Here is a 26,672-nt window from a genome sequence, read left to right on the forward strand (position 1 = left end):
CTAGGCCTCCTCTTAAGGCTACAAAGTTTCAATTATAGAAGGTAAACAAATCCAAACAGAAATGGCGGCAGCCACGGAGTGAGCAGAAGGCTTGGCTTTGCTTCAGGCTACAAAGTTTCAATTGTAGAAGATAAATATATCCCAGATACCACGGCCTCCGCTTGGGTCGCCTGGGGGCATGACTGGCCTGCAAACCACCACAGGCCTCTCGCCCAGGCTGCCCCACACCCCAAGGGAACCCCCACCCTGATCCGGGACACCCTTCAGGGCAAACCAGCTGGCCCCCACCCATGCACCAGGCCTCTATCCTATCTAATAAAAGAGTAATATGCAGATTGACCATCACTCCATCACACAAGATCAAGATAGCTGCCCCGATGTGGTCAAAGATCCTGCCCCCATGTGGACACAAGATGGCCACCACAAGATGGCCAGCAGGGGAGGGCATTTGGGGGCAATCAAGCCTGCAGGGGAGGGCAGTTAGGGGTGACCAGGTCGGCAGAGGAGGGAAGTTGGGGGCAAACAGGCTGGCAGGGGAGCAGTTAGACATCAATCAGGCTGGCAGGGCAGTGGTTAGGGGGTGATCAGGCTGGCAGGCAAAAGTGGTTAGGGGCAATTAGGAAGGAAGGAAGGTGAGCAGTTGGGAGCCAGCAGTCCTGGATTGTGAGAGGGATCCCAGATAGGAGAGGGTGCAGGCTGGGCTGAGGGACACCCCCCCCCCATGCACGAATTTCGTGCACCGGGCATCTAGTGGATTTATAAAAAGCAATGACCAAAACTGTGCATGGTTAACATCATAATGAATAACATTTGTTGAGTATTTACTATGTGAGAAGCAATGTAACTGCTTGATACATATTAATGCTCATTTAGCTCTCCTAACAACCTTATAAATTAGGAACTATGATCAAGCCCCATTTATATAGATGAGGAAACCGAGGCATAGATAAGCTAAATACATAACTGGCTCAAGGTTATAGTGTCAGAGTTGGCTTTAAACCCAAGGCCCACAATCGATTCATGTTTTTCTTTCCTCGCTCCTGCTCCATAAAAGCTTCCTGAACAAGGGGCCTATTGAATCACTGAACTTTCCCCATGGTGTCCAAGATTCAGAGTGCCTGCTGCATGGACACATCAGTCTTCAGAATCCTTCAGATCTGAGATCTTGAGAGACCTTTTGTCCTTTCTGTGGTATTCCTTCCTGCAAGTGCCCATCATCACTCATGCTGCTGCTTTTTAACATAAATCCAATGCTGGGGCTCCTGAGTGAAGGGTACTAGGTACTTTGCCAGCTTGTCACAGTTATTTTTTTAAGCCTCATTTCTAGCCTCTCCAAGGCTCTCTCCCCTCCTAAGTATTCTATTCCAATCCTCCACAAAACTAATTGCCTTTTCTAAAAATGTATTATGCCTTTTCTTGGCTTCAATATTTTGTCCTGCCAGTAGCACTCTTCCCAACTTGGCCCCATAGCTTTAAGGACCCACTTCCCCTTCTCAAACCAGAGGAATTAAATTTGCACCCGAGTGTGCAAAGCAGTGTTTACATATATTACATAATTTAATGCAGTCTGCATTATCCTGCATTATATGTCTGTGTCATCCCTGTTGGATATGTAAGCAAGTAATTATGTTGCTATGAGCTCCCCCACACAGGAGTTCTGGCACAATTAGCTCTGCAGCCTTAGTATCCAGAACAATTGCCTATGTTATGACAGAAACTAAATAAGTGCTGGTTAAAAATTGAGAGGACCATGCTTGTGAAACATGTTCCGAAAACACACACACATCAGGAAATGAGTTACCTGCTCCATAATGCTCTAAAATTTAAACCAAAAGCGTAGGGTTGAATCACGTGGGGATCTATTTTTAAAGGGCGCTGTGAAGTAGAGAAAGCAGAAGAGGTGAAAGAAAATGAGTTGGCAGGAAAATTTTCAAAGAGAAAAAGTCAGTATCACTGAAACAGAAGGAATAGTGTTCAATCAGATAGATTTGAGAAACTGTATATGGTCAAAGACCAATTAGCACATCCATTTTAATCTGTAGTCCAAAGAATGTCAAAAAGTGAGAAAAAAATAAAATCAAGGACAATTTTGAAACTGGATAATTATCTAAGGCTCTAAACCATGTAGTAATTGCATGTTCGGTTTCTCCTGACCCAGTGAGAGCTCTGAAATTTGATTTTTGAGCAATAGATACCATGGCTGAAAAACAGTAAAATCAACATAGTAATTTAAATGACCAGCATATATTTTAATTAGTTAATACAATTAGTGTAGTCATTTTTAGGAATTATGCTGACTTTTCAGAGATTGGCCTTTTTGCCTAGTACCTGAGTTATAGTATAATAACATTCAGAAACAGTACATTTGAATATTAAATGATACATTATCAGTGCAGTATAGACACAAACTTAGCCTGTGATTTGATGGTGGTGCTAGAAGGTTAGATCAGATTTCATGATTTAACTTTACAGTTTTCAATTTTATGTGATCTCATTTAGTGCACAGTTACTGATATAATGATGGGAAAGGGTGATATAGCATTTTTTGATTTCTCAGTATGGATTCTATACATGGACATGAGTTGAGATCATCTTCAATTTATGTTATTATCATCCAAGTTATGTTATTATAAATAAAATTGTATCACTTTCTTGCAGATGCTACAGTTAATGCCTCATAAATTCAGTGGACATTTTGTACTTAGCTTCAGAATAATTTTAGCTACAACACTCATTAACATAGAAGACTACACTTCCTAAGGCTATATATTTTAAATTTATATTTTATATATTTTAGAAACTGAGCCACTGAAAAGGGAAAATGGAGAACTTTTAAAACTGATTTTAGTTTTATCAATCCATGTAACTGGTTAACAGGTTAAACTCCACATGCATCAGATTTTGAATTTATGTTGTTGTCTCCTATTTCAAGAAGAGTAATTTCCTCTTATGTTGGTTATCTTTGTAGCACTTTAAAAAACTTGTAAATATATTAGAGCATAATATTTTAGATTATTATTTCATTGAATCTACATTATAAAGTTCCTTAGAACTTTATTTCTCAACCCATTTACAGTGAAGGACCAGAATTTTTTACCTAATCCATCATGAACCAATATATTTGTAAATACAGTAAAAAATATACTACTAGAAAAATGAAATTCAAAGAAGATAGACATACAAAATACACTTAGTGGCCAGATTATTATGATCTCTGAACGCATAATAATCTGGCCACTCAGTGTATATCCTATATAATAAAGGCTAATGTGCAAATTGTCCCCTCGACCAGGAGTTCGACCAACAAGCAGGCCGGCCAACCGCCCATGTTCCCTCCCCCTGGCCAGGCTGGCCGGACCCCACCCATGTACAAATTCATGCACTGGGCCTCTAATATACACACACACACACACACACACACACACACACACACACACTAGAGGCCCAGTGCACGAAATTCATGCACAGGGGCTGGGGGTGTCCCTCAGCCCAGCCTGCACCTTCTCCAATCTGGGACCCCTTGAGGGATTTCTGACTGCCTAAATGGGCGGTCAGACATCCCTCTCACAATCCAGGACTGCTGGCTCCCAACTGCTTGCCTGCCTCTTTCTGATTGCCCCTAACTGCTTCTGCCTGACAGCCTGATCACCCTGTAACCACTGCCCTGCCAGCCTGATCGACACCTAACTGCTCCCCAGCCGGCCTGATTGCCCCTAACTGTCCTTCCCTGCCGGCCTAGGTCCCCCCCAACTGCCCTCCCCTGCAGGTCTGGTCCCCCCACAACTGCCCTCCCCTGCTGTCCTCATCACCCCTAACTGCCCTCCTCTGTCAGCCTGGTCACCCCTAACTGCCCTCCCTGCTGGCCTGATTGCCCACAACTGCCCTCCCCTGCAGGCATGGTCCCCCCCCAACTGTCCTCCCCTGCAGTCCTGGGTCCCCCCCAACTGCCCTCCCTTGTTGTCCTGGGTCCTCCCCAACTATCCTCCCCTGCAGGCCTGAGTCCCCCCCCCCGAACTGCCCTCCTCTGCTGGCCTGGTCACCCCTAACTGCCCACAACTGCCCTCCCCTGCAGGCCATCTTGTGGCGGCTATATTGTGTCCACATGGGGTCAGCCACTTTGACCACATGGGGGTGGCCATCTTGTGTCTTGGAGTAATGGTCAATTTGCATATTACTCTTTTACTAGATAATATATATATATATATATATATATATATATATATATATATATATATACTGAGTGGCTAGATTATTATGCATTCAGAGATCATAAAAATATGGCCATTCAGTGTATAACCCCAATTGTTTTATTATGAAAGATGTAAAATTCCTCTGTCACACTGCTACAAGACTCTAAGTGCTTACTCTAACTTCTGTCTTTATGCTGCCACAGAGGAAAAACAATCAGATTTGGCTAGAACCAGCATAATGAACCCCATGTTCTGCTTTAGGACATTAAAGCAGCATTAACTATGTAATGTGACTATATAATGTAACTATATAACACTAATATATTTGCAAATTACTTAAAGTTCTACAAAGATAGCCAATATAGGAGGAAATTACTCTTCTTGGAGTAGGAGACAACAATATGAATTCAAATTAGGGTGTGTGTGTGTGTGTGTGTGTGCGTGTGTGTGTATTTAATTTGCAAAATTTTATATGTAATTTTCAGGTTTGGGAAGTAGAATTTTAATTTTAAACTCTAGAAAGCACTTGTTATTTTACTAATGATGTTTGAACCCAGTTTCTGATGGGGATAGTTAATTCTATGTAATCAAAGTCTCTTCCACTATCCCTATATGCTTTTAATGGTCCCACAAAGTGGGCAGAGAGTTGTCATGTAAGGTCATAGTCTTTGTGTATCTATGTCCAAGGCAATGTCTACACTAGCGATTCAATATACCACACTATTGAAATTGCTTCAATTACCATATAAGCTTTGAATCAATGCTAATATAGCCCAAGATTTTAAATATGCACAATATTAGCAGAGATGTCAACACATGTTGAACAGATTTTTCAAATCTTGGATATATTTGAATGGTTTTGACATTTTATTATTTTAAGCTCACTTATTTCAAAACTAGTAATACATATTTCGTTAGTAACAAATATGGAACAGAGTCAATTGCTAATCTCAAAATAAATCTGAAAACACTCTTTTAGGGTTTGGCTGGTGACGTAGGCTGTGAAAGAATTCTCAACTAAAAGATGAGATGCGGAGAGGACGTTTATTTACTTTCCAAGAGAGGAAAGGGCCAAGTATTTCTAGTCAATACAGGGCAGGAAAGAAAGGGTGGCCTACTCTTTGAAGCAGTGGCTGTTGCTAAGCTACAAGGACAGGAGGGGGCTTCTGTTGAAGTTGAGCAGATATGAGGGGTTTGTCTTGAAAAGTTACAGTTTGTTCGCTTTCTAGGAGTCAGTCCGGCAGATGTCCTAAGGAGGTATCTTACCAGTATTTTTCCCAAGCCTGTAAAACAAGCTTAGAACAAAAGTTATGAAGAGTTAAAAAGAGGCTTGTTTGAAGGGGAGGGGGGAATGGAACTTTCTACTAACTATAGACTCCTTGCTGAGGGTTATCCCTGAGTTGTGAAAACAGCAGGAATAAGGGGGGTGCAAGAATGAAGCCTTGAGAGTAGCTTATCTTGTCCCACATTTTGAACAGAGGACCTGTTTGAATCAGAGGAGCCAATAATCTTGGGAGTTAATGACCAGGTGCTTCTCATAAATTGTGGAAGCACAAGCAAAGAACAGGAAAGGCCTTTATCCATCCTTACAGACTCCATTCTGAGATTTGAAAACAGACCATCTATCCTATATAATAAAATGCTGTTTTAGAAATATTTTTCCTTATTGACACACTAGGTGAAATTATACAGAAAATTGCTTAACATGCAAAATGTTGTGTAGTCCTTTGTTAAATGATGGTTGAAGCAACACTAAAATTGGCTTCTGACAAAGTTGAACGTTTTTATCACAATTACAGGCAGCTGGGTATGTCTTTCTCCAAACTGTCATAACTATAATATATGTATCTTGGAATCCATTTAAATTGAGGTAAATGTTTCACATATTTGAACACGAACCTTTATGACAGCAGATATTATTTCTAGCATATGCATTTCACTTGGTTAAATAGTACAAAATGTTAATTTCAAAGTTAAAATTTTAAGCATTACATTCTGTTTTATCTGTTTTTGTATATAGAGGTAATTCAGTGTATATGACATAATTTTAGTCTTTTTATATTTCTCTTTTCTTTTATCCTTATGTGTTCAAAACAGACAATGGTCGCAATGTCAAAGGTAAAGTACGAACTCAAATTTTGACATCTGATGTTCAAAGTCGCCCTTTACTTGGCATGTTAAGTTGCCTGCTGTATGCCCTGTTCAATGCAACATCATGCTGCCCTTAGCTAGTCCAAGCGCCTGGTGGAGACATCATGGCTTGGTTTTGGTTGGAGACATTGTTACTTTCTCAGTGGTGTTTGTTATGAACTTTTTCCTGCAAGAATCATAAGCATAGGTTGACAATGGACACTTCCTAAATATTTAAATCATTTTGAAAGATACAAATATCAAGCGACATATATTCCAGTGTGGAAGAGGCACATAAGCCTATTCAAAAAAAATTTTTTTTTTTAGTTCAAGATTAAATAAAATAAGCAAAGTGCTACATGACAGCATCACTTTACTTGTTCCTCTTTTGTTTCCTTAAAACTAGTTTCGCGTTCCTGGATGGCAGGGGGTATGGTTTTAAGCTTACTGTAGTAGTAAACTGTACATGCATGGTAGTCACCTTCTGTTTTTCTATATTACATTTCAATCATGTTTGTGTCTTATATTAGTCTGAAATCACTGGCATGACCTATAGCTACTACAGGGTATTGTTTAACAGAGAAATATCTCTGGGCAATCTGGAGTTGGCTAAAAATTTGAAATTCACTTCTGTTTTTCTACTAGATCATAGTGGATACCAGGAATCACAACATAAAATAATCCTATGTTCTCATCAGATGGAACACTTGTGGGGCTTAGTCTTTTAACATAGGCCATGCATGCTGCTGTGGGTATGCATGTGGTGACAATGACTCATTTTGTGCATGTGTGTTGCATGGACACGTCTCCACCAGTAACCACCATTACTTAGTACTCACTGTTTTGACCTCTTTCCTATGTGACTGCTACTCTAATCACGATGAAGTTTTGGATATTGATTTCTCAATCCCTTCTCTAATTAATTCAGAGCTGGTGACTGTTATGAATTAATATCACTAAAACTAAAGATGTTTTTAGCAGCCCAGGATAACTTGAAAATAAGGGACATTGTGGAAACTCCTTTCCATCCTGGTTTTACTTTTTAAGCATTTCCAAAAGGGTCTGTGCAGGTGAACTCCAATAACAGGAGGAGATTTCATGTACATGCTTATTCTATCCTTGGCCTGAGATTTCTAAAAGAAAGCAAATCAGTGTCAGCTGCGGGTGGTGATTTGACTTGATCTAATGCAGAAAGAACATAACCTGGAGAAACAGAATACAAGCAGCTCTCACCAACTTGCCTCTGTGACATGGCTGGCCTTAGCTTTAATAATTAACAATCAATTATTAGACATCAATTTTCCAGTCATCTTTTAAATGAAATGAATCGAATTAGAAATGAATCTATTTTTTCTCAATAAATAAAAAATTAAGCTTGCTTATCTTCCAAACTAGTAGCTCACATAATTGTCATTCAAACTGCAGCAGTTCTATTTTTGTCTCATAAACTAATCCACTTACTCTTCAACCTTTTTTTTCTCAACCCTTCATTTTTAAATAGCAGTTGTCTTGGAATGAAAATGAATCCTAAAATCAGAATTTCCAGTTAGGAAACTCTAAACCACTGTAGAAAGTTTGTGTATATTAATATTTATGAAATTAAACTCCCAAATTAGATAAAACATGTGAAAATTTAATAAAAATGTAATGTCCCTGTGCCCTCCAAAGTCTTCATTATTTGTTCGAGCTCTAGTTTTGAAAACAACTTGAAAATATTTAAGTGTCTGGCTCCTTAAGATATTCACAGAGCAATTAATCTAATTAGATATAAGACAATAAATTTTGGGTTTGTTCCTAAACTACATTTAAATTAAAAAAATTTTAAAAATGAAAGACACATTTCTACACTTCTTTGTATAAAAAATGCGTAATTAGTTTTTTCTCAACTAAAAATTATTTCTTTACCAAAAATAAATAAATAAATTGGGAAGGCATTTAGAGAGTTTTCAAGATTATTTGGTTCATTCCCCTTGGGCAAGGGTGTTGTCTAAATCCTTTGCACAAGTGGTAGAGGCATCTTTATCTCCAGTGAGCCCATTCTTTAATTTTCTTGGGAAATCTATTTTACTGCCTGTTACGAAAAGAGCTAAGCTAAATCCTTCTTGCTGAAATGCAATTTATTCCCCTTCATCAATCCTGAGTTGGACAGAGATGCTAGCTGGCTACTTCTAATCTTGATGTAATATCACAGTATAAAAACAGCAAACTGACACTCAATCTTTTCTTCTAAATTAAATAATTTCCATTTAACCTTCTTTCTTGGGACCAATTGTGTTTCCCTTTAATAAATTCCATTAGCACTCTGACCCTTTAAAATTAGACTTCAAAGATCAAAAAGTGTAACTCATTATCAAAGAGTGAAAAAGTTAATTCGAATAAATTGCATATGCTATTTATTTGTGTGTATGTGTACATTATATTTTTCACTCATTTCTCTAATATTTGAGAGGTGAACTTAGTCCTACAATCACATATAAACAGATTTTCACCTCCAACTTAGTGGCTTATCTGCTTATTCTGCTTTCCAAGTCATCAATAAAAATTAACCCCTTACCTACTTAGTAAATAAGTCGTTAATATAATTTTACCCCTCTATTGCTTCCACCTCCTTATCATCCCATGTAATACTGCATCCCACTGACAATGGTATGTTCAATTTCTAACTTATCTAAGAATCTGGCATATGAATCAAAGCAAAACTACTCTCAAGATTTAGTACAGCTTTTACCTTCTCTATACCAACAAAACTATCAGACTCACAACGGAAATCAATTGATCTGATACAAATGTTTCTCATAAACTACATTGGCCATTACTGAATATTTGTGATTGTAAAGTTGAGTTGCAAGTTGATTTTTCAATGGTGACAGTTTTCTTTTGTAAATTATATGCCATGTGCTGAAACAGACCATATAGATATTGACGACAAATAATTTGACTACTTCTTTTTCTAGCCTTAAACTGCTTGTCCTTATGCTTATTGACAGTGTTCTTTTACGAAATTCAATTACTCAACACTGCTCTGGCATTTCTTTAATGTTGTCAGTTCAGTAACTTAGGCTTTATTAAACTTTAGCAAAATAAACTCAGCATCCTAAGAAATATTGTATAAACACCTGATGAGTTAAAAGCAACCTTAATCTTTATGATTTCCTTCTCTCTTGACCCATTCAGCCCTCAAGAGCAAAGATCTTAAAATATATATATATTTAAAATATATATTAGATGTCCTTAGCTATATTTCCAGCACCATCTAAAAGAGAATATATTCTCCTTTAGTATCTTGTCACTCATGATAAATTTAAAATTCTTCCTAGTTGTTGCTTTAGCCTCTAGTTTGATCTCTAAATGCAGAGTATTTCTTTGTAGCTAGAACCTGGTCTACTTTATATCTAATCAGACACTTGAGATATATTAGAGCTTTATATAGCTGCTAGTTTAGTCTTCTTAGTCACCTCTTTTCCGTCTCCATCAGGGCATCCATTTTGCAAATGGTTCTCTAAAAAACATCGAGTCTTTCAATATATTTTTAAGTTTTACCTTTCTTTCTACGAAATCCATTATTTCCCTTTATTTCTGCCCATTTATTTTCTTTAAATTGATTTCACTTTGTTTTTCAGGTTACTCTCCTTTCTTTCATTAGACTCCTAAACCCCATCTGTTCATGACCACTCTCAGGGAGGCTGCCTTTCACCTTTAAATCCTCAGCCAAGGCCTCTCTGAATATAGACTAGGAGGTAGGAATCCCTGTATTCTGATTTCTATCCTTGATTCTTATTCCCTTTTGGCCGCATATTCTGTCTGCTTTGTTTTACAGTTGGTAAAATAAATATATTGCTAATACCTATCTTAATTAAAGTGTTGGAAACTTTTTTATTAGAACATCAATAGATTTTAGAAACAACACTGATCATATTGCACACTCTAACAGACTTCTGCATATAAACATATGCTTCAAAATTAGTGGAAAAGAACATAATAATCTTTGTTATGTAGGATAAAATGGGTTGTAAAAGTCTTAATCTAAGGAGCATGCATGAATTATTTTAAGAAATATTTTTAGTTTTGCTGAATTATTTAAATGGATAGATTAAATGGTCACCTAGATTAAATCTCTAACACTAAGAGCTTAAAAAACAAGAAACAGAGTAGAGTAACAGTTTATAAAGGTTTTCCAACAGTAAATAAAAGAAGCTAAAATACACACTACAATGAATTTGTAATATTCTGAGGCCAAATCTTAGCCCTGTCCTCTTATTGCAACCAATATTTTAATATGCATTTTACTATCCTGAAACTACAATCAGAAATAATTTAACTTATTTCTAAAAGAACAACATAATTCCTTAACTGCAATATAAAACAAAGATAAAAGAAAACAGTTTATAATGTAATTATATTTATCTCAATATGTTAATGTTCAATGGTAACTACACTAGAAGACATAATACAATAATTAGACATAAGAAAAAATTGTAAGTGCATTAAAGACATGAGAACACTGCCCATAGAAGTACTGAACAAAATAATAGAGCAGAAGTATGGGTGTATAACAAAATAAAATTCACTATTGGAATAAATAGTAACATATTGGATTTATATATATGAATTTTAAAAATAAAATTCATGGACAGGCACATCAGTGTGGTAACTAGAGGGGGTAGGAGGATAGTTGGAGGTGGAAAAGGGTATAAGGGGGATAAATGGTGATGAAAAAAATAATAAAATAAACTGGAAAATACTTAAAAAATTAAAAGTAGGAAACAAAAATTGAATTATAAGTACTATGTCAAGATGAAGTGGGGAGAAAAATGAGGAAGCATAATATTCTCACAAATGAGCTGGCCCTTACTTTTAAGTGTAATGTTAAAATAATTCCCTCTGTGATAACATGCTATAGTAATGAATTGCACAGAAGAAAGAAATCTCACTAAATGTCAGGACATATATTCTCCAACACTTAAAAAATGCCTTACAGACCATATGCTTTCAGAAGCAATGGAAACTAGAAGATGGATTGGAAGAAGAAATGGAAATCAAGTCATTCTAGAGAAATTATGGCAGATCTCTAGGGAGTTATTAGGGAGCTATTGGAAACCAACAGGCAATCCTAGGACAAATCATTTCAAATGTTTAGCTTTTACCACATTGATTTAATTTCATTGTATCACATAATTTTACATATATAGTAGAACAAAAGTATGAAATATTTTAAAATAACATTTTATTCATGATTTTTAGTGTGACTCCTATAATCTCTGGAAATTATATAATATCTGGCTCCAAATTTTAACTAATTTAACAGTTTTAAATTACTGTTAAAACAAGATTCAAATCTCTTTGCTTACATATATTTACATGTGGCAACTACACACATAGACTCTAACTTGAAGTCTGCAATTTGTTTTGGCAACTCAAAAGCCATAAATAGTGTAGCTCTAAGTGATATGATTTTCCAAAATGGTGAATAACTTCTGGTAAAATTCTGCATAAAGCAATATAAAAACCTTACCTTTACGTGGTAGTTATAGCTCTGGAAAATTCCATATATGTGAAAGGCCTGTTAAAAGGACATTTTACTCTATATGTGAAACAGGTTCAAGGTTCAGATCATCATAAACAGGCTTTTCACCTACACGAATGCCCTTTGAGACTTATGGGACAATTTTTTAAGGTGACAGAATAGACACCTGCCATCATTGTGACAAATAAAAATGCCTCACAGATGCTCTTAGAGCAGTGATTTTCAAGCTTTTTCATCTCATGGCACACAAACCAATTACTAAAACACTGTGACACACCAAAATATATTTCTTGCCGATGTGACAAAAAAATAGGTATGGTTTTGATTCATTCACACTGTATGACTATTGTTGTGTTGGCTGTTGTCATTTTTTTTATTTGACAATTTAAGGGAAAAGAGGTCAATGCCCCTGACTAAATAATCAAGTATTTCTTGTTTTAAAAATTCTTGTGGCACACCATTGTGCCTCACGGTACCCCATTGAAAATCGCTGCCCTTAGAGTGAATTACTCTCATAGTAGAGACCACTTGCTTATCCGTGTAACCAAGTCAGTGGAGTTTTTCCAGTGGAATGGGTCACAGGACAATCAAAGTATATTTAACAGTCTTTCTGCTGTAACATCATAGATGATCCACATTTTTATCCAGTTTTATAAATAACTTTGTAGATAACCTGCTGTAGAAACCCAACATATAGAAGGATGATAGAGAAGAGAATTGAAAATTGGGCAAAAGGGTTTTAAACACAATTTAACTTTATACTTAAACCTTCTGCAATCTCTTGTCAGTATCCCAGTGTACAGTAAAGTTACCTAAGGAGTGAAAATATGACATTAGAGCTGAGCAATGGACAATACCAAGATATCTGAGTTCCTAGAACGTTTTACGAACTGTAATATTAAGACATAGACTTGGGATGTAGGCATAGAATGATACAAAAAAAAAAAAAGGAAATACCATTAAGGCTAGGTCCCAATGAGTGTATGGCCCAGCCAGTGTTGCTCAGTGGTTGAACATTGACCTATGAACCAGGAGGTCACGGGTTCAATTCCCAGTCAGGGCACATGCCTGGGTTGCTGGCTCATTCCCCAGGAGCAATCATGCAAGAGGCAGCTGATCGATGATTCTCATCATTGATTTTTTTTTTATCTCTCTCTCCCTTCCTCTCTGAAATCAATAAAAATATAGTTTAAAAAATAATAAAATAAGTGAGTGCATGTAGTGGAGATTTCCACACAGACCCAGGGTTCTGTCCCAGTCCTACCTGAAGGCTAGACCAATTTTGTACCACTTTTGGCTCTTACTTCTTTCCTTGTCATATAAATAGAAAAGAAAGTGAAATTTGCTGGGCAATAAATATGCAGAGAACTCAATGACATTTTTCACCTAAGTGGATTTGGTCATCATCACAGAAAGAAAATTCAGGAAATGAACAGAAATGCATCTCAAGAAATACAGTATTTGCAACCCTGATAAAAATTCTCTTTAAATAACTTCAAATGTTTATAATAATCAAATATAACTCTTATAAACAAACAAAATGTGATTTATCTTCAAATGAAACTAAGTGATGAGTATTTTTTTAGCATTATATTGTATCTGATTTGATTGGTTGTTGTGGTCCAAAATACACAAACTATAAAATTTTCAACTGATTATACCTCATTTGGTACATTAAGTACATTTTGATTCCTAAACTGTGTTAGTTTCATTCTGAATAGGAAAAAAAATAAGGCAAAATGTGTTAACTAGAAGTTCATTCATGCAATTTTTGTTTTAAGCACTCTCTGAAGCAAAAAGTTAATGTCTGTATAATACTCGTGGGCTCTGGATTTTTCTACAATTCTTCCTGATGCTAATTTCTAAGAGCTACATAGCATTACCCATTGTACAAGAACCCCTGGAGCACTTCCTGAATCTTCATAAGCAAAGGACAATAGGTGTATCTCAAAAGAAGATATTGCTGGACAGGGTACTTACCCTTAACAATGGGTCAGGAGTCCTGGCACCTTGCCAAATAATCTTTGTGGGAAAGGAATTTGAGATATCATGAGAGTTGATCAAAGGGTACAAATCTCCAGCTATAAAATGAATAAGTTCTTGGGATCAAATGTGTAGCATGGTTTAAGAGAGAGAGAGAGAGAGAGAGAGAGAGAGAGAGAGAGAGAGAGAGAGAGAGAAATAACAAGGTACTACCAACTTCAGGTATATCCGTTTGCCTAGCTATGGGCCCTTTAATTGTAAATTGTTTGCCAAAGCATTCTTCTGGTATGGATTTTATTTCTTTTCTCTTTTTTGACCACCCTCAATAAGTGGTCAGTCAATTCTAAACAAAAGAAAAAGAAGGAAGACATTTTAAAATCCCACACAGGATCTTAGAGTTTTCAAGAATAAAACATAATAATAACAAAAGAAAGAGAGAAAGAAAGGAAAAGGGAAGACATTTGCCCTTCTTAGTCTTACCTGAAATTCCTCCATTGGGGCTTAACTATTCTGGAAGCTCTGCAAAAAACATAGCACAGAGAGGAGAACAATATAAATTGAAGCAAGGTAGAGTGCCCATTCAGAAATTTCATGGCCAACATGATTTTAACCAGAGGCAAATTCTTCCTTGAATAATCCCTGGATTGTAAAAGGAAATTATTGAGAAACTTTGAAGGTAGAATTTGGCCAATGATAGAGAATAGAGTGTTGTGTGTGTGTTTTTCCCCTCCCTTCTTCTTTTATTCCACCCTTTAATGAACGAAGCTGAATAATAGCTAAAGCCTCCCTCTGCTCTCTGGGTGCACACCTAGACCCCATCTTACCCTAGGATACTCATGTGCTACTCCATGTGGCAGACAGTGACCCTAAACCTATGTTTGGGTGTCACCTAGCTAAACTTAGTCACACCTGGATCAGGGTCACATTAATCATGGGTCACCAGCAGGTCATTCAGGACTATTTTTTCTTCTTCTATTTCTTCTGATATTGCTTTTACAAATACTTTCCAATTTTTTTAGGGCCTTTTAACCATATCAAGTCAAGCCTCCTGGGATCCACATCGGATTCAAACCTCAACAAATACAGCACCATTAACAAGATTCCACAGCTCACTCTGAATTTTTCAGATGTCAAAACTGAAAAAAAGAGTACATCCCCTCCTTCTTCAGATAAAACTATTATTGCACCCAAGGTTAAAGATCGAACACACAATGTGACAGAGAAAGTTACCCAGGTAGGACATGATTTTACTATCAATTTCAACTCTTTTAAAGGTTCTTTTCTGCACCATAAAATACATTCTTTTTGGGGGTTTTTTCATGAATGACTACCAAGAGAGGTAAGCCATTTATTTGCACTCCAATTTATCTATAAATTGTGATTTTGTTTATTACAAGACTGAGCAAAAATAGGCTAACTTGGCATCATTATTCCCTTCATTGTAGAGGTGGTTAACGTGCTATTCATCATGTTTGGACATTTATTGTTTTGCTGCCAACTCTTGCATTATTAAAGCATGGTATTTTATTATAATGGATGTGTCTATTGAAGCTTTAGGTGACTAATTGGTATTTACTCTTTACTGTGGCCTTCTTTTTTTCACTTACTCTCCTAAGTAGAGTCAGATAAGTCAGTTGACTTGGGGAAAAGAGCTGACTGAGATGATGGAAAGTCAGAGTAAACCAATGTGTTTCCCAGAAACAATATTTTATTGTTTTCAAATAAATATTGCATGTTGAACTAGGGAAAAAATGTACCATCTAGCAGGAGTTATGTTTTAAGAATAGGGGAAAATTATTTGTACTTATTATACTGAAAGACCAGCCTACGCAGTACCTAGCTTTTGCTTACAATGCACTTAAATTGTTGGGAATTCATGACTAAAACTTGTGTCAAGTAAACAGGTTTTTTTCCATACAAATTACTTAGTAAATTTGCTTAGAAAATTTTTTCATAAACTGTCACAATATAATGGTAAACTTGACCCAAATCTCTATACCAAGCACTGACGATTTTGAATTAATAAAGTTGTTATGTAATTATAATCACTGCAAACAGCACTCTAGTAATTTGTAAATAACCTTTTTGTGTGGGCTGATAGCTATGTAAAGACTGCAAGTTCACTGAAAATAAACCCGAGCAGTCTCTATTGGAGATGGAAAATGGTACATGCCATACTCTGATGTATACTTCGATATTTATGTAATAATCAGGCTCTCTACTCTTGACATTTTGTTCTCCTTAACTTAGTAAAATGAGCTTAACAATGGTAAAGGAAAAGTCTACTGTATTAGCATGTCTATGACGCTTCAAATTTTACTTTTAAAAGTCCATGATTTTTGGACAGTAACCATCATATGGATATATAGAAATTAAGAGATTTTAGAAACTGCACAGGAGACTGGTGGCAAATATTAGGGTCAGGGTGCTGGCAGTAGCATACCTGAGTAGTGGTGAGGGCAGCAGAGCAGGAGAGGAGACCATAGGGAATTGTATAGTGCAGGGCCCTTTAAAGATGTGGCATGCAGGAGTGCTTGACTGATGGTTTCAAATCCTCCAATTTTAAAAAGAAGCTGGAATCCCAGAATTTATGATTAAACTCTTAATTTCTAAAAGTTGGCAAACTAATTAATGTAAAACACTTTTAGGCCAAACAAAGCACACTTTGAGGCCGGTGCGCAGCCAAGTGTGACCTTTGCAAAGCTTTCATGCTCTTGGTTTACCACAGGGCCCACCCTATCCTGCCAGCTCACCAGGTCCACGGTGCCAGATGAGGGTGATGCCTGGGTGGATCAGAGGTGTCAGCTATCTGCTCTGGGGTCTTTCTAAGCCTGATGAGAGAGAAGACATTTATACAAATAGCCATAAAGAAATCATGTTAATAAAGAATACAGGAATACAAGTTAGGGGAAATATAATTATACTTTAAAAGGAGAATTTTCAGAGGGGGAAAAGAGATAGGATGGGACATTTAAACTAGATCTGGGAAGTTGCTTATCAATCTGGAAAGTAAGTGACACTTAAGAGCATAACTGGGAGTCACATACACTTGTGTATTAATTCTGGCTAAGTCATTCATTGTGTGCCAGGGAGACAAGTATCATTTATTGTGTGACATTGAGGCAAGTTTTAGTGTTGGCAAACCTTATTTCTCAGTATTGATATAAGAATTAAATAGAATAATGTGTAGAAAATGTTCACTATCGTGCTAAGTACATAACAATTAATTTCAGACATTATTCTGTTTTCTAATAACTTACCCCTGCCCACCCACCATCTCTGCAGGATTCTTTTATCCCTACATTGCCAGGGCCTAGTAGGACACCTGGCAGAAAAGGGGTTCATGAAATATTTAAGGAAGGAAGGAAGAAAGGAAGGAAGGGAGGGAGGGAGGGAGGGAGGGAGGGAGGGAGGGAGGGAGGGAGGGAAGGAGTTAGGAAAAGGATGTTGGCCAAGTGAATAAGGGAAGGGGTGATAATCACAGGAAAACAGCAAGAACAAAGTTCTAGAGGCACAAAAGTCCGTGTGTCTATGAGAACAAGTGGTTTCCTGGACCAGGGAGAGACTAGTCTGAGCAGGGGCTTGTCACAAGCAGGTCAGGGAGCTGCTGAAACTTTCCCCTCTAAATGGTTCTTGACCACCTTTTTCACATAAGTGCCTTGGGGATCTGGGTAAAATACAATAGCTTCCACTGCAAGCATTCTTTTAAGGTCTCATACTTTCCCCTTAAATCCATGTGACTTTTTACTTAGCTTCATAACACTACAATATTTGTTTTAACATTTTAAAAACATGTTCTAAATGACTTATCACTGAAGGAATCAGAGGCCCACAAAAAGACTCCACAGGTTGCCTACAACTTCTCTTACTTCACCCAAATCGTGGAGTGCCCCTCTCCACAAACTCCAAAGTATCCAGATTGGATAAGTATGATGCAGGCAAAAAACCTTTTCAGGCATTGGAAGATTGGAATTGGATATTGTTCTATAAAGGATCCCCCTTTTTTTTTTTAACACTGTGAAAGATACAGTGATAGGAAGGTGATTCTGGAGACAGATAGAACACTTAAGTGGCTGGCTATGTTCTGGCCAGAAATAATGAGGGACTGGAAAAAGGATTAGACAAGAAACTAGAAAAAAATATCAGTAGGAGCACTCTTATCTTTTTCTTAGTGCCCCCTTTAGCTCTTAGTAACAAAGCTTCCAACTGCCCACAGTCATACCAAACAAGATAGACTTCAACTACTGAGAAATTCCTCCTGCAGACATAGCCTCTGGAAATGTCCTTTAAGCACTTAGAAGCAGGGTGATCCTATCACTATTTTCTCATTTAGTGTTTGTGAAGGTTCCTGATCACCGCTCTATCTGGAATTCCCATATTCACAACACCATTATCTCCTAGTCACTAAAAATAACTTGTAATAACCCAAGGCTTTATTATTCCCTTTGTTAGACCTGTGTGGAAATTCTCCTTGCCTAAATATTCACAATGCATTTGCTATGGGCAGCTAGCAGTATTTTTTTTATCTAATGTTCTTATTTGTTTTATTCCCTTATTGCATTTATGGTAATTATTTCTTCAAAAGTTATCAGGGTTTGGTTCACAGATCATCCAACAGTGAGGTTCTTTGTTTGTTTATTTGTTTGTTTGAATATATTTTTATTTATTTCAGAGAGGAAGGGAGAGGAAGAGAGAGAAACATCAATGATGAAAGAGAATCATTGATCAGTTGCCTCCTGCATGCCCCCTATTGGGGATAGAGCCCACAACCCAGGCATGTGCTCTTGACTGGAATCAAACCCAGGACCCTTCAGTTTGCAGGCCGACGTTCTATCCACTGAGCCAAACCAGCTAGGGCCAACAGTGAGTTTTAAATGCTCCATTGAGCACAAACAATAGTGCAGACATTTTTTTTAAAGGCATAAGTGAAAGGAACATTGATCTCTGCTTATGTTACGCTATCTACCCCTTTGTGTCCCATCTCTAGTATACATTGGCTAATTGCTAATTAGCCAATTAGTTGTTTGCCTCCTTAGCTAGAGTGGGCTTCTTCAGAGTAGAGATCAGGTTCTCATTCATTCATTCATTCATTCATCCATACATTCATGCATCCATCTACTTACTTATTCACTTAACAAGCATGTATTGACAACTAATGTTCACAATGCTAGATTCTGAGAATTCATGTTAAAAGGCAAATTTTCTGTCTTTGAGAAGTGAGGGAGATGTATGAGTACAGTGCATAGGCATTACAATGCATCATGAAGTATTACACTACAAGTATGCTCAGAGTGCAGAAGTTGCGAGGCGAGGAGAGGAAACATTACCTGTATTGAGAGTTTGGGGTAGTGCTGGGGGAATATAAACTCTTAGATGAGTTTTGAAACTTGAGAAGTTCTCAAGATTAGGAATTAGAATATGGAGTGGGCACCCTTGGGAAACTGTGGATACCAATGAACGAGTGAAGCATGAAGTATTTGTATCACTAGTGCATAGCACAATACACAACATTAAGAAGAATCTTAAAAGATTCAGAAATGGACCACTAAAGGTACTGGAGAGAATTAAGTAAGAATAAATCTGTAGGTCAAAAATCCCTAAAGCAAGTATCTGCCTTCTAAATTCTCCCCTTAGACAAGATTTTTTATTCTTTGTGTTGTTTTAGAGACCCATTTCATTGGCTGCTCTTACAGGACAAACTTATGGAATGCATCAGCTCTTTCTGCCATAGTACAGCTGACTTTCTCTGTTCATTAGAAAAAATAGAAAATAACTCTCAAAAGGTGTGGATTTTTTCAATCTTTACTGTAATCCAGCTGGTACAGACTGATGTGTGGTAAGGTCTTGCAAGGAGGCACGGCCTTGGTTGGCCAGTTTCTACAACTTCTTTGGAGTGATGAAGAGAAAACAATGAATTGAAAGAAAAGTTGAAGAGAAAACAAAGTTTTGCTTTTACTATGGAATTGTGGTTCATAATTGACAATCAAAATTTTGGTTATATCTGCCTCCTTTTAAATAAAGTAAACCAAACTTTGCCTCTTGTATTATTTCATCATTTCTGAAGCTAGTTCTAGTTCTAGTTCAAATGTTATGCTAATTTTTATGATAAATAAAAGTATCATTTTGTTGTCATGTTAAGCTTTTACAAGTTTAATATTAGGATATGTATGAGTATAAAGAGGGTTTATGCCTGGCTGGCATGGCTCAGTGGTTGAGCTTCAACCTATGAACCGGGAGGTCATGGTTCAATTCTGGTCAGGGGCATATGCCTGAGTTGCAAGCACAATCCCTGGTATGAGGCGTGCAGAAGGCAGCTGGTCAATGATTCTCTCTCATCATCTCACTCTTCCTCTCTGAAATCAATAAAAACATTTTTTTTTTTAAAAAAAAAAGAGGGTTTATAAGATGATGGCTCTGGATTCCAAGACTTTATTGGCCACTCACATACACTCTATTAGTCAATGCTGTAACACAATGCCAATATAGAGCCCAACTGAAACCACCTTAAGCAAAAAATAAATGGAGGAGCTATAGTTTATTGGATCATATAATCTAAGTGCAGGGCCATATCTGCTTTGGGGCATGGATGTAGTCTTTGTTTAAACAGCTGATGATATTCTCACCCCTAACCTCCCACCCATGGTCCCCATCAGCCATGCTTTCTTCTGTGTTGACTTCACTAGCCCTCTGGTGGAAGCAAGGCCCTCAGACTTTCCTGTCTCACTTAATACTCATAGCTGGTGATCTGTTAAGTGAGCCATCTCTCCTCTAGTGTCCTTATCATTCCTGAGAATGTAGCGCCTGACTGGCCAACTTGAGTCCTGTGCTCATCCTCATGGTGCCTTGACTGACAACCACACCAGAAAAATGATCAGTAGGAACTGGGGGAGGAGAGCCACTAAAAAAAAGAACAAATAGCAATGGGCCATTGCAGAGATGAAGATAAGAATTCAGACTAACAGCATCTTTCTCTGTCTTTCACACACACACACACACATTGAATATATATTATGTGCTGAAGAGGCACTATAGACACAGTAGTATAAAAACTAGTACTAATAATCAAGGGGTTATAAAGGACTTGGAGAAACACCATACAACAAAATCTACACTAATAAAAGAGAAATATGCAAATTGACCGTCACTTTGCAATACCCACCAGCCAATCAAGAGTGGGTATGCAAATTAACCCAACAAAGATGGCGGCAGCCCCGACGCCCAGCCTCTCCAGTCCTCTGGGCTGCACACATGCAGGCGCAGAGCGGCTTGGCGGGGCGGGATGCCTGCTATGAGGGGGAGGACGGGAGGCGGAGGGAGCTACAGTAGCGGCGCTTCAGCTAGAGCGAAGACTGAAGGCTCTGGCTGGAGCAAAGACAGAAGGCGGTGGCCTGAACGAAGGCCTGGGTCCCGGGTGCTGGAGGAAAACCGGTGCTGGCAGCCAGGGGAAGGAAGGCCTATTGCACGAATCTTCGTGCAACGGGCCTCTAGTACATAATAATAGCATTTATAAGAGCTAATATAAAAAATGCTACAAATCATATAAATCTAAATGTAGTTTGAGGTGTTTTTTAAAGCTCTGTACTAGTCAAATTATGACCAAATAGTTCTATCAATTATTACTTAAAGAGAAATGCCTGGTAAATTTAAAAGAAACCCATATCAGGATCATTAGAAAATAATACATGAAGGAACCTAAATGAACAGGAGATTTTAATCTGGAGAAGAGATGATGGGAATGAGATTTACCACAAGTATAATTTTCCTATAACATCATGAAGGAGAGTACTCAAGAAAATTAGTTTTGAGAGTAATCACAAAGAGACTTAGGTCATAAGAAAGAATTTTCTGAATGTATAAAAAGCCATAAAATCTTAAAATCTATAAAGAACTTTAAAGCCAAAATAGATTTCCATTATTTGGGAATCACTTAAGTATATTATTCTCATAAAAATAGAATTATGATAGATTTAATAATAGCTGACATTGATTGAGCATTTACTATGTGCCAGTGTCTATGCTAAGTGGTTTGATATATTATCAATTTTAATCCATATAACAGTCCTATGAGTTGGTACTATTATTATCATCTCCATTTTGTAGAAGGGGAATCTTGCTTAGAGAGAGGAAGCAACTTATTCAGGTTACCTACTTAATGATAGAGTAGCCTTCAAATAGGTTATCTGACTCCAAACATGAAGTTCTTAATCTCTAAAGGACACCCTCTCCATGATTCAGTTGTTTCCCTATTTTTCCACTAAATATATTCAGAAATTAGCATGGCATTTGGGTATACCTGTAACATTTGACAGCATGGTAAAATGTCATAATCTGAAAGTTTAGTAGTAACTAATTAGAAAAGTGAGTCTACAGATAAATAGGAAGAGAATCTCCTCCAACTCGCCAAAAAGCTAAATAGAGCCATCCTTAAAAGGGGAGATTCATTTCCACATTAGCTCTTGTTTAAGGCTATATCCCATTTTCCTTTTGCTGATTTTAGATTAGGATGAAGAGCTTTTGTTTTTTGTTGGTGACATGTGACTCAGTAGCAAGAAAGGCAAAATTACACTGACTACTGGCATAAAGATGAGTTTAAAGATTATGGTTTCTTACTTCCCACTGATCTTTGTCCATTGCTATGTGCTTATGTAATTCAATGGCTCTCAATTTATATTAATTTTGACAGAACTGCAGAACAATGTTTATAATTCACTATTTTGTCAGAAATAGAGATGGATTTATAACAGAGAGACAGCATTGATTTCATTATGTTATCTAATGTTTAAAATTATAAATGTTTGCAATTTTTGTATAGCAATTCTACCCCAATAAAGTTAAAAAAAAAAAAGGTATTAATTATTGTTACCATACCACTTCTGCAACAGTGGCTAGCCCTGCCCCAGCATGGTCTGGGACCGTTGCATGTCCAGTTTCTTAACTAATGCAGGTGAAAATGAGAGTAAGTTTATTAAAGCTTGGAACAGTGAGGCAAAGGAACTGCCCTGGAGACAGAATTAGGGGGTAAGTCCAGGATGAGCTGCTGCTGCCCACTGTTCGCCTGGGTGCAAGCCTAGTTGGACCCTTAGAGCGTAGGCTAAAAGCAAATTACATGCCTCAGGAAAGGGGGCACAGGTGTGGTCACAGAAGAGCACTTAATGGCATCCTTCGTCCTGAGAGTTTTATCTACTTTCTATAGGCGGAAATTTTAGGGGAGGTCCCAGGGTAGGATTTCAACAGACTATTCATTAGATCTCCGTTTAGTATGCCTGTCGTTTAGTATGCCTCTGTATCAAAATGACTATATAGTGGGATCAGGAGTCATTCTTTGGTTAGTTGCACCTCTATCTTGGATTAGTCCGGCTCTAATTGTATTTTTAATCTATCTCCCTGATTAAGGCAATTTAAACCACCCACTGTTAGATATCTTGGTTAAGGACGATAGATTTAGATGACTTGCTCTTAGGTGTCTTTGGTTAGGGAGAACAGAGTCTTGTGATTTATCAGCGGACTGTTAATTGCTTAGCTGTTCGGCCATTAGTTCAACCATTTGTCTCAGTTTCTTTATTCCACTTGCCAGGGATTACTGATCTGCCTCACTATCTCAGGCATAATAATACAACATTTTTTAATGCTTTCTGTAGTTTCAAATTGGGTAAACTTCATCATAAACTGTTTTCAATGATACTAGTAAAAATACCTTTCTGTTCTGGCCACTGTTGCTCAGTGGTGAGAGTGTCTACCTGTGCACCAAAGGGTCGAGGGTTTGATTCCCAGTCAAGGGCACATACATGGGCTGCAGGTTTGATCTCTGGCCCCAGTCAGGGTGTATGAGGGAGGCAACCAATTCATTTCTCTCTCTCTCTCACATGGATGGTTCTCTCTCTCTTCCTCTCTGTTCCTCTCTTCTGAACATCAATTTAAAAAAAAACATATGGAAAAACAAATGTCTTCCAGATACAACTACAAATTAAAAGTGGTTTTATATAGAGCAATATTTTTCAACCATAATATCATTGTAACTCTGACTCCTATTCAGATTCTGACACCAACTGGATGTCCTACATCTCAATTCTGACACTTTCTACCTGGTTCTAGCATCAGATGCCACAGGTTAAGGGTTCAGTCCCACAAGACTGCTCCCCCCCCCCCACTTCAGACACCCATTGCAAGTCCAGGTGGTCACCTGTGCTTCTGGCCCAGAGGCTCTAAGTTGGAGGTTGCCATGACCCCATCCTTGGGTTCAATTAATTTGCTAGAACAACTCGCAGAACTCAGGAAGCCTGTTTGCTAACTAGATTGCCAATTTATTACAAAGGATAGGAATCAACAGCCAGATGAAGAGATACTTTGCAGGAGGTCCTGAACAGGAGCTTCTGTCTCCATGTTCAGGCCTGGAAGGATAGCATGTGGGAGTGTTCTGGAAGCTCTACCAATGCAGTCCTTTTGTTTTGTTTTGTTTTTTCTTATGGAGGCTTCCTTACATAGGCATGATTGAGTAACTCATTGTCCATTTTGATGGCTTTAACCTCCAACCCCTATCCCCACCCTGTAGGTAAAAGGGTGGAACTGAAAATTGCAACCCTCTAATATCTGAGTTGGTTCCTCCGCTGACCAGCCCCCAATCCTTTTATGATTTAGGGGTTTTTCAAAAGTCACCTCATTAACATAACAAAAGACACCTTAATCTCTCTCACCACTTAGGAAATTTCAAAGATTTAAGTGTCCTGATTCTGTTTTGGAAACAAGAGACTTAGACCTAATATATATTCCTTAAAATGAATCACATTATCAGTCATGAATTTAAAATTACACCTAATTTAAAAGTCTCTATTTTTCAATGGTTAATTTTTATAAAATCTCATCGATTCTCACTCTTGAAATTACAAAATAACAAAATTCACAATACTTCTCCAGTATGATTTAAATAAACTTCATTTGTTGCCTAAATTAGATATCAAGTAAACTTCAATAAACTATAAGATCATTTTGAACTTCCAAAAATAGCAATAATTACAAAATTCCAAATTAAATTTGAAATGCAAAACAAGTTCAAAAGTGCCTCTAAACACTTTTAATTTAATATGGCATCAGTTTTATATTCATTGTCTTACTGCTATTTACAGAATACCATAAAATTGGTTTAGCGAAACAGAAATCCCTATCCAATGTTTTCCCCATATTCTGAATTTGGTCTATGTCCATTCATACAACGTGAAATGGAAAACAATATAAATGGAAGATGCAAGTTCAAATGAAGCACATTCAGAGAAATAATTACCAATTCAATATGTGTGAGTGTCAAGGTAAGAAACATTTAAACCTGTAGAGAATTTTTGTGAGTTAAACTGACCACAATTTCTGGCAACCAAAATCTCAAAAGACTGAGAAAATTTTCCAGAGAACGACAGTTTTGCACCTTATTTTATACATCAGAATCAAAGGAGGGAGGGTGGAGAGTGTAAGAATTTACCTGAAATCCATTGGTGATAGATTAGGGAGGTGGGAGGAAGCAAAGTGGAAAAATCTCTGGGATTGGATAAAAAGTAAAAGGAATAGACACATACTTCTTTTACATAGGTGGATACAGGATAGTTAACAATTAACAATTACTAGGATAACAAAAATAAGGTGTGGTCTCCTGCTCTGGTGGGAGATTGTGCCCTAATAGGTCCGGGAAAAGGAAATTACCTGACATTCCAAAGGTATGTTATCTTAGATGCAAAAAGCACAATAGACAGGCTCAGTTAAGGTAAAGACTGACCTTTGTTAGGAAAGATACTAGCCTAGGACATGACTACCCACCATCAATCTCCTTTAGTTAGGAAGTTTTAATTTCAGACCATCCTATGTGGTTAGTTAGGTAAGCTTGTAAGGCCAGCCATGCAGGCTTCCCCTGAGCTTGTCAGGTTTAGTTTGTGGCCCCTTTTTTGTCCACATGAGTACTTACTAAATATAAGTCCAAGTGTTGTCAATGTAAGGAACATCCAAACCTGTAGAGAATTTTTATAACAGTTTAGTTGAGCCAAACTGACACAACATATGCTGGGAAGCAAGATCTCAAATGCTCCAGAGAATAACAGTTTTGCAGTTTCTTTTGTACATTTTAAATTAAGGAGGGACTGTAAGGAAAATTACATGGAGGGGAGAGGAAGCAACTTGAGGATGGAATTACAGGATAGTTACGAATATGTGTTCTCTTGTTGAGTCGGAAAGGGGCATTGTAAAGGTGTGCTAACCTAGATGCACAGAAACAACGAACAGAGCTTATGAAAGAAGTTATATGCCTGGGGCATGACTACCCACCATGCCTGTCCAGTTAGGAATTTAAGATCAGATCACCCTGTGAAGTTACTTTCTGTAGAACCCCCGTGTTATGTACAATGGTGATACAAAAATGTTTAAGTTAAGGTTTTTGCCTTCAAGGGCCTTTGATTGAATACAAATCTTTGATCTGCAAGATTCTTTTTCTCTGGGCAAATAAATATATCCTATAATCTTTCAATAATAAGGAATCCTATACAATAAAAGCCTAATATGCAAATTGACCTAATGGTGAAATGACCAGTAGCTATGATGCTCACTGACCACCAGGGGGAAGATGCTCAATTCAGGAGCTTCCTCCTGGTGGTCAGTGTGCTCCCACAGGAGGAGCGCCGCTCGGCCAGAAGCTGGGCTCATAGCTGGCAAGTGCAGCAGCAGTGGCAGGAACCTCTCTGCCTCCGCTGCAGGGGGGTGGTAAGGAGCCAGGGGTCCCGGACTGCAAGAGTCCTGGACTGTGAGAGGTATGTCTGCCTGCAGGCTTAGGCCCGATCCCCTGGGGATCTCATGCCCCGGGCCTCTAGTATATA

The 26,672-nt window shown here is 37.7% G+C and overlaps 1 protein-coding gene across 2 annotated transcripts in view; it reads left to right on the top strand.

Moving 5' to 3' along the window:
- KCNH7 (potassium voltage-gated channel subfamily H member 7) overlaps window positions 1–26,672 on the top strand; it is a gene marked incomplete at both ends in the record, with an annotated part of 421,921 nt that overhangs the window by 293,303 nt on the left and 101,946 nt on the right. For both annotated transcript variants that reach the window (XM_079783286.1, XM_079783285.1), the window contains 2 exons: window positions 6,288–6,308; window positions 14,847–15,061. In XM_079783286.1, the coding sequence (XP_079639412.1) occupies window positions 6,288–6,308; window positions 14,847–15,061 (236 nt within the window). The remainder of the gene's footprint in view (window positions 1–6,287; window positions 6,309–14,846; window positions 15,062–26,672) is intronic.

This window comes from Cnephaeus nilssonii, assembly GCF_951640355.1.
Source record: "Cnephaeus nilssonii genome assembly, chromosome: 10".
Taxonomy (NCBI): domain Eukaryota; kingdom Metazoa; phylum Chordata; class Mammalia; order Chiroptera; family Vespertilionidae; genus Cnephaeus; species Cnephaeus nilssonii.